At 29.8% G+C, this 9,671-nt stretch overlaps 1 protein-coding gene across 1 annotated transcript in view; it reads left to right on the forward strand.

The window, feature by feature from the left end:
* Window positions 1-9,671, forward strand: part of LOC111628414 (TBC1 domain family member 2B-like) — a 39,539-nt gene that overhangs the window by 5,822 nt on the left and 24,046 nt on the right. Inside the window, exons 2-3 of the mRNA XM_023372188.1 lie at window positions 1,333-1,564; window positions 1,635-1,912. Coding sequence (XP_023227956.1) covers window positions 1,366-1,564; window positions 1,635-1,912 — 477 coding nt within the window. The 5' untranslated portion in view covers window positions 1,333-1,365. The remainder of the gene's footprint in view (window positions 1-1,332; window positions 1,565-1,634; window positions 1,913-9,671) is intronic.

The raw sequence follows: 9,671 nt of genomic DNA on the forward strand, positions 1-9,671 counted from the left end.
GGTTAAAGTGTACCTAGGTAACCCCAATGGCGGCACTTCAGACTGTTCGTGCTCCCGGTGGACTGTTTCTGGAGGGGAGCCGCCGGCAGGCCGCCCATTGTTTAACGTCACTAGTTATTGATTCACGGTAGTCCTTGAACAAAAGAAAAAAAAGGAAATGTCTACTAAAAATGTAGTTAACCTAGCCAAACCAAAGCACTGCCATTGGGGTTACCTAGGTACACTTTAACCACCGGGTGTACTGTGGTGGTATTTTGAATTACACAAAATCATTTTTTTTTTACACTGGTGCCTATTTGTGGTACATAAATCAGTTTGGCCTAGGTCAAACTAGTTAAGCCTAAAGTATTTAGGCCAAACTAGATTATCCTAGGCTAAACTAGTATATCCTGACATGCGTAGGATAAACTAGTTTAGCCTGAAATCGGGTTTGGCCGGTAACATATATACTGTTCAATCTTAGTACATCAATTATTGACATAATGATAAATTCTCTATGCAATTTGTATTAACTTAATATAAAACTTTTACCAATTGAATAATATCCTCTATTGCAATAAATCTCTGTTTAGTGATAGTTTTTTTTTTCTTCACTATATTCACAAAATACACATTTTCCTTTCTCTACAATGAAAATAATGCAGTAAATTAAATATTAATTAATTTTAATTTATTGTTTGCTTTTGGAATCAAAACATAGTACTCTCAATACAATGATTTTACTACAAACATTAATTAGTATCAGTATGCATCAGTACAATTGAGCAGATTGCCAAATTTAGCATGTTTTTTTGGCATTTTAGTGCCTATATACGTGGTTCTCTGATACTTTCGTTATACTGTTTCCATGACAATTTGGCTCTTCTCACTTGACAAACTGCCGACCCCTGTTCTAACGTTATCTAACTTTGTAGAAATAACCCTATTTGTAGTCCAATAATGTTAAGTGATAAAAGTGATTTTTTTTAAAAAAAATTCTCACTATAACAATAAATCTCTCTACAACAATATTTTTTCTTGTTCCACTAAATATTACTATAGAGAACCAAATATATAACTTACAGTAAAATTTAAAATTCACATATAAAATTAATATTTTTAGAATTTTTATCATTGTATTTTTGTCCTGATAATGAAAATAGTAAATGATTATATTAAGCAAAAGTATATTTCATATTTATTCTTTATCCAATGATCAGCTCTCTATGTATTATCTTATCATTCTTCACATCTAAGATTTTGTAATCAATTATATGAAATTGAGTTTAAAATAAATTTTTTTTAATGTTTTGAATTAATATATAAAACTTATGTAAACTTTTTGATACACAGGAATTTGAAAGTGGTCTTCTAGCAAAAACGTCAATGTTAAACGATGAATCCTATCTTGAAGAAAAAGATTTTGTTCTAATATCACATATTGATTGTCCACAAGATGTAATTGGTGATAATTCTGCCAATGAAGATATGCATAAACCATTAGCAGCTATAGCTCAAGAGAAGTTTCAAAATTTAAGAAATCAGATGAAAAATACAGTTTCTGTAACATGGACTAATAAAGATAGTAAGTTAAAATATAATATTTTTGTAATATTTTATTTAAAATTTGCTAATATTAATGTATGATTTTTCAGTTTCATCTCCATCTCTTACAACATATGTTCCAGATACACATATAGCTGAAAATGCTACAAAAATGGAAACAAATCCAAACTCTGTGATAAATACTTCTCAGGATGTTTTCCCACCTCCTCCATCTCCTAATAAGCAAAAATCTCCTAAAATGTCTTCCATTCGTCGCAAAATACAAGGTTCATTTCGAATAAAACGATTAAGTTTAGATAATGAGAAAATTATAAATAATACAAAAAAGATTTTAGAATTGGAAACGAATTGCTTTAAGTGCAAAGAGGTAAAATTTTATAAATTATCAAATATATTAATTGATATAAAATTTTAATATAGAAATATATACAGTTGAACTTAGATTTAACAATATTAGATGTAATAACCCAATAATGTCAAATTTTTATTGGTTTCGCAATTTTACTACGCTACATAATATTGAAAAACTCACTTGTAACAACATTAAACCCAGTTTTATCATCATATTTGAAGAATTTCCAAAATTTAAAATATGGTATCATAAATTTTATTTAACAAAGAAAATACTCTAGTAGATCAGTCTGTAGGATGAGAGTCCATTTATTTATTTAGAGAAAGGGGTTAAAGGGTGTAGTCATAATGAAAGAAGTTGGAAGAGTGTGGAGAGGAATGAGAAGAGGTGGAAACTGGTTGATAGTGTAGTAGAAATGGGAAATAGAGATGAAAGATAAAGATTGAAAGTGGAAGAATGGAAATTTATGACCGATATGCAATAAGCATTAGATGGTTGAAAATTTCTGATCTTTATAAAATTCAAAAATGCCTTTTGGACAATCTTGTTACTGATGAGATCTGTAGATTGATTAGACAGGTGAGCCCCTCACTGTAAGTTACAGTGATAAGTTTGAGCCTGATGTAGTCATATCTTGAGGAATCTATGAAGATAGGCATTAAAATTGCCATGGCCAGTCATTATGTGGGTGAGAGAAGGAGGGAGAGAAGTGGTTAATCTTCCTAGCTGTTAAGACATCTGGCATGAATTGGTAAGTTAATCTACCAGTGGTGCTATTGTCCCATTCAGTTTTCTACCTTTTGGTGGATTCTGCTTTTAAGAATTGTTACTATCCAGGTGAATGGAATGGAAGAGTGGGTACAGTTTAACCTGTTAATTGCCTTTCTGGCAAGTAAATCTGCCGTGTCATTTCCTGGTCCATTGGCGTGCCCCTTGATCCAATGGAAATAAATGTAAAGATGGTCTTGAAGAGCTTTTTCTTCAAGAGAGGATAAGGTCAATGGATCTGTAGACAATAAGAGACTAATGTTCCTGCTTTCAATTTTGAGAAGAGCAACCAGAGAGCAATGTTCTTACCAAAGAGAGCCTTTCTACATGAGTTTATGTAATCAAGAACCTTCATAATTGCAAGGGACTCTGCCTGATTATTTGTGCAGTGATTTGTCAGCTTGAAGGAGCTTTGGTTGAACATAGACTTCTGATTGTCTATAACCACAAAAGAGCAACCCACTCCTTCCTTAGATTTGGACCAATCTGTATAAATGATGATTCCAGGAAGAACGTTTCCAGAGTTGGTGATGATGGGAAAGTGTAGGATAGAGGCTGGGTGGAAAGAGTGTGGATCGTAGTTCCAGTCTAACCCATACTTAGAGATGTCAGCTGTTAGTTTTTTAACATAGGTGGGGGTTGTCAGGATGAATTATTTTGATATTGGAGGAGGAAGAGGATTTAGTTAAGGAATTTAAGAAGTACTTCCACATTTTCTCCCTAATAATTATATTGATGAGGGTGAGACCAATGATAGTGAGGAGAGCATCAGTAGATGCTGTCTTGTAGCTTTTGGCAATAGTAATTGCTGCAGCATGTTGGATTGATCTTAATTTCCTTTTGTTCTTGATTTTTTCAGCAGCCTTGCCCCAAATCTCACACCTAACTGGAGCAGTAGCCTCCAGTAGATGAGCTTACTGGCCCTGGGACCCAAGCCCTAGCTATTCCTGAAAATGGATTTGAGGGAATGAAATGCCTTAATCATCTTGTCATAGATGATTAAGGCATTAGAAGATCATCTTGTAATGTATGTGATCAGTCCATGAAAGCTTGTGGATCAAGGATAAGCCCTAGGTACTTGATTGTATTGGAATGTTGAATCCTTGAGCCATTAATAGAAGTGGAGGGCTTTCTGGTAAGAGGTTCCCCTGAGGAAACATAATATATTGGCATTTATTTAAATTGATTTTTAGTTTTTGCTTTTAGACCAATTTGTAGAGGTTGGTCACAAGGTTGTTCATGTGATGCTGAAGGGTATCTTGATTGGTATGTGACAACAGAATGGTGGTGTCATTAGCATATCCCTGGATTAATGGTTTCAGCTCCTTAGGAGCATTACCACTCAGCTGGAATATGCTATTGTACAGTACATTCCAGAAGTATAGTCTGGCCTTGGAACTCTGCTTGCATCCCCTTGTGATTTCCATTTCATGGAGGATAGTCATATTATTGATGATTTGAACCTTCCTATCGCAAATGTAGCTGTTTAACAGATTGAAAATGTTTATTTGTCATTTTGCCTGTATTAGATGAACACACATGACTGGCACCAAGTGTGATCAAAGGATCCTTGAAATCAATGGATACTATCATTGTCTGTTGATTATTATCCTTTGCACATTTTATATAGGCTATTATATTAGCTAGGACATCAACTGTGCTTTTCCCCTTGTGGAAGCCATATTGAAGGTAACTCATGAAGTTCTTTTTCTAGATATGACATATTATTTGATATATCATTAATCAGAATGATACCACAAGAAAATTTTTGCATGGTACTACATTAGTGTAAAAATCTATTTTTCATTGCAGATAAAGTTCATTTGTATTTAACTCATTAAAATTCCAAAACTTCATATTCCAATCTCACTAGAGAGAGGTATTAAATTTCTCTAGTGAGATGGTTATATGTTCCTGATCTTAATTGCACAGTATGTAATCGAAATAACTTAACAGATTGTATTACAAAAGTCATAAGTTTTTGATTAATGACCCTAAAATGTTTAGATGCTGTACAGGTGCTCCCATACTTGCAAACAGGTTAGGTTTCTGAGATTTTATCATAAGTCAAAATAAGAAAACTAACCTACAAAGTACACTTGTACACAGAATAATCACTTATTGTTAGTGTTTGATCTTTCAATATACTTAATAGAATACATTATGCTCATTTACCTGCTCACTACTGCTTAGTAGCGGTGTTTCAAATTCAGTTTTTTTTTTCACCTAATGCACTTAGTTTTATAATGTCAAATTTACTTTCCACAGTACAATAACCAGACTTCTTACATTTATCTCCACTGCTAGATTTAATATTGTTTTGGACACATTTTTTGGAGAACTAATTGTAAAAGTTTATAAAAGTTGCAAACAATAGCAAAAAAAAATGCCATTACCAACTTCAATGCCCCTCATGTGATGGAACATCAGAATGTGCACAAAGACAAAAAACAAAAAGTAACGATATGTAATAGAAATAAAACCACATTGATTATTTATTAAAAATTTATTATTTATTACTGGCTAAAGACTGACAGGGTTCAGGTGAAAGATCTAAAAGGAGTTAACATAGGGGGCAGAAATTTCAATAATCTTAGGTATGCTGATGACACTGTGCTATTGGCAGAAAGTGAAGGAGATCTAATGATACTGATTTGAGGAAATTACAAACTTGAGCAATCAACTCGGACTAACACTGAACTGCAAAAAGACCAAAACTATGATCATTTCCAATGAAAAAGAAACTCCAAGATTAAATATTAAAATCAGAAACAGTAAACTGGAGCAGGTCAAAAGTTATGTCTATCTGGGATATATGATTACAGATGATGGAAGGAGTGATAAGGAAATTGGAAGAAGGATTGGAATTGCAAGGACTGCATTCACAAACATGAAACAAGTGCTGACTTCAAGGGANTGTTATGCAAGTTAAGTTTTAGTATTATTTCCCTTCTCCCTCTCCTCCGCCACCAGTTTACACCTCCACCATTGTCTATTCTCAAAGGTAAAGTGTAAATAAAACTGCATTTCTTTATCAATTATTATTCTATTATGGTTATTTATACATTTACAACTACAAAATACATTTTTCAGTGTTTTCCTTACTAAAGTTATTTTTTTTCAATGTACTACTTAGCTTTAATTTGAGTGTGTTTTTTGTGTTGGAATGGATTATTTGGTTTTACATGTAATCGTATGGGGAAAAATGATTCATCTTACGACATTTTCATGATACAATCTCAGTTTCGGAATGGATTAATTTCGTATCCTGAGGTACTACTGTATATTAACTATAAAACATGTTTCTTCTCAATATAATTTTGCATAAGAAAATTTTAAAATATTTTTCAAATATTAAGTTGTATTTAGATAATTTCTAATTGTATATATTAAAAACTTAGTCTATAACCTTATATGATTATAAGATTGTTTTGCTAATATGTAAATATTGTTGTTATTGAAGTACAGTATTAGAAAACTATTTGTAACAGTTTTCGATGACGCATTACATATTAATTTGGAAAATTATACTAAAAATATGGAGAAAAATTATATTTTTTTTCAGAGCAAATCATGCAATAACCTTAACTCACAAGTCAATGAACTAAGTTATTTTAATTTATTTCATACTCTGTAATTTGTATACATTATTTAGAATTTTTGCCGTTATGCAGTATAAGAATTAACAAAGATTTTCTGTTAAATTTTACAGACTACACTATTATTAAAAACATTGTTTTTTTAAGATTAATGTCTGCCATATTATAATATTTTGCTTATATTGTTTGTTCAATTTTAAAATTTAGAATATGCCATCGTTTGTGATACTATAAAATTTCAAATTAAGAAAAATTCTGATAAAAAATCTTTTTATTACACAATAATCATATTTCTTAAATATTTTAGATGTGATAAAAGTGTCATTTGTTTAAATTTTATTAAAGCTAAAACATAAATTACAATTAATGATATGTTAACATTGGAGGTTAAGTATGATATTAAAGGGACTTTTAACTATTATTATTAACAATTTTTGTCACTTATAACAATATAGTGATTATTAAGCTACAGTTTAAATTTATTATTTGTTGTTATTTTCTTTTGAGTTATTTTCAAAAGGGAATTTACTTTTAATATTTAGAGCATATCATAGAAATAAACAAATAGTAATTTTATCTTTAATAAAGATAAAATTTCTATTTATTTCTGTTCAGTTCAGCTATAGTTTAGTCCATTTTATTACTTGTTTGTTCAAAAATTTTCTAATCAGTTATATTGTCATTTTAAATATTTAATCATTACAAACTCAAGAATGTTTCATTTGCATATTTTATTAAGCATTTTAAAAAATGTTTGTATGTAGTGTAATTGTAATTCAGTAATTCTTATTCTTTTTAAAAAAGTTTTCATTCTGAAATTAAGTTTCTTTGTTTAAAATATCATAATTTGTAAATTCTTAGTTACGTCTGTACAAGCTTAAAATAAGTGATTTAATTATATATGTCATAAGAGGAGGATAGTATATACCAGTCAACTACTTTTGATTAAATAAGTTATTTTAGATTATAAACCAATAATTATATGAATTTGATGAAAGTACAGTAGATAAGCATAGTATTGTTTTGTTAGATTAGTAGATAAATTTTGTTTTGTTATATGTATATGATTATTCATGATAAATATAAAATTGTGATAAGTATTTTTAATGTTGTTATCAGGAACTATTTCAGATAAAATTGATTGATTTTCAAAAATTTATATAATCAATCAATCAATACTTTATTGTATGAACCGTAGTTCATTACAAGAGGGTAACAGAAACATAAATTAGTGATAATATTTAACAAGTTAGTACAAAATACAGTCAACCCCCCCCTATAAGATTGTTGATTTTTCCGTTTTATCTGAATTACATGTTGTACGAGTCACTTAGATTTTACAAATATGTGAGCCGTTCACAGCCCAGCACACGTATTTGTAAAATCTAAGTGACTCGTACAACATGGAATTCATATAAAACGGAAAAATCAACAATCTTATAGGGGGGTCGACTGTAATATAAAATAAAATATAGAGTAATAATCAGTTTTTGAAAGATATATTAATAATATCTTTCCAAGATTTAAACCTGATTAAATACTTATCCCTACTAACTTTAATTTTAACACAATGAAGAAATACATGTTTCCAAGTTTCTTATACTTGCATAATACAGTTACTACATACCTTTTCAGGGTCTATTGTTAATCTGCTATTATACATTAAGATTTAATTTTGACCACATCTCAAGTGAAGAATTAATTGTTTAACATAATAATTTATATTTATAAGCAGATAATCCTCACACATAAATGTTTGTTTAATGCTAAAATATAATTGAAAGTGCTTATTCTCTTCTAACAGAGACCAATCTCCTTGTATACTTTGTTCACAGCACAGCTTTATAATTAATGGTTGATAACATTAGATAAATGAGAATCCGGAGATAGCCATAGAAAAGAAAAACCAAGTTGATCCAACAGATTTTGCAATGTTGACACCCAGTTTTCGGAAATGTGGAATATTATAATTCTAATACCTTGGTTTTCAGACAAATTTTTCATGGAAAAAAATTGACAAAAATGGAAACTGACAATAACCGAAGTCAACAAAAACCAAGGTAATCTGAGCAAAATTTGATGGAATTGCACGAATTTGTAAATAGCACAAATTTGATGGAATTAGCAGCAAGATCATGCAAAATTAGCAGTGTAACCTTGCTACTAATTTTGCAAAAACAAAGGGCGATCTACGGTGTTTTTCTGCTCAGTGTGGCATTGTTTCTCATTGTGTGAGCATTACCTATGGTAAATACCATGTTAAATGTTCATTTATTCTTTACATTAGTTTTTTATATTCATTTTTAATTAATTTCTTATTGTTTTTACTATTAAACAATATTTATTCTCTATAAAAATTTTATTTTTGCAATATTCTTTTATTATATAGTTAAATTTTACTTCAATTATTTCAAAATTTATATTTGAATTCTGAAAAGAAGGAAAAAAATATTAAAAGATGTGAAAATTTTAATAATTTGTTTCTACTATTTATAATTAAGATTGACATCATTATGAAGTAAAGATATTCAAATGCAGAAAAGTTTTGTTTAATACTTGACTTTATACAAAATAATATTTTATATATAGTTTTGAATCAATTACTAATTAAATCTCTTTATTTAAGTACTCCAGATAAAGAATTTATTTTAGAAGCAAAAGATAGAAATACTTGTTTGTTTTGGTTGCAAGAGTTACAAAGATGGAGACGAACATTTAGTTTGAAACGGACACAACAAATTGATACAAAAAGTATTGAACAGAAGAATGTAATAACAGTATGTATGATTTAATTTCTAAAGATTTTAAGATTAAAAAAAATTATTAAAATTCTATACAGTACTTAGGTACATGTTATATATGTTACCGGCCAAACCCAATTTCAGGCCAACTAGTTTATCCTATGCATGTCAGGATATACTAGTTTAGCCTAGGACAGTCTAATTTGGCCTAAATACTTTAGGTTTAACTAGTTTGTCCTAGGCCGAACTGATTTAGAATTATTATTTAAGTCAGACCTGGCCAACCGAAATTGTTTCACGGGCCACTTTGATCACGCGTAACATTACAATGGGCCACAATTTAGGCAAACATACTTTTAAAAAAGTAAAACAAATACAAAATGAATAAGATTTCATTGTTATACCAAGAGTTTGTACTCTCACTTGCGCATTATAACAATGACACATGCAAATTTTCATTTATTTAATTGTTTTGGTATACACAAAACGGAAAACGAAAGTTTTAATAGATATATAATATCGCTTAGCAGGCCACACAATTTAGTGTGACGGGTCGCGGGTTGGCCAGGCCTGATTTAAGTATATTAATGGTTAAAATAAAATTAAAAGGCAATCAATTAGATGAACAATATTTATTCAAACATAGTCTACTTAATTATAAAAAAC

This window comes from Centruroides sculpturatus, unplaced genomic scaffold, assembly GCF_000671375.1.
Source record: "Centruroides sculpturatus isolate CEXI.00-Female unplaced genomic scaffold, Cexi_2.0 scaffold510, whole genome shotgun sequence".
Classification (NCBI taxonomy): Eukaryota; Metazoa; Arthropoda; class Arachnida; order Scorpiones; family Buthidae; genus Centruroides; species Centruroides sculpturatus.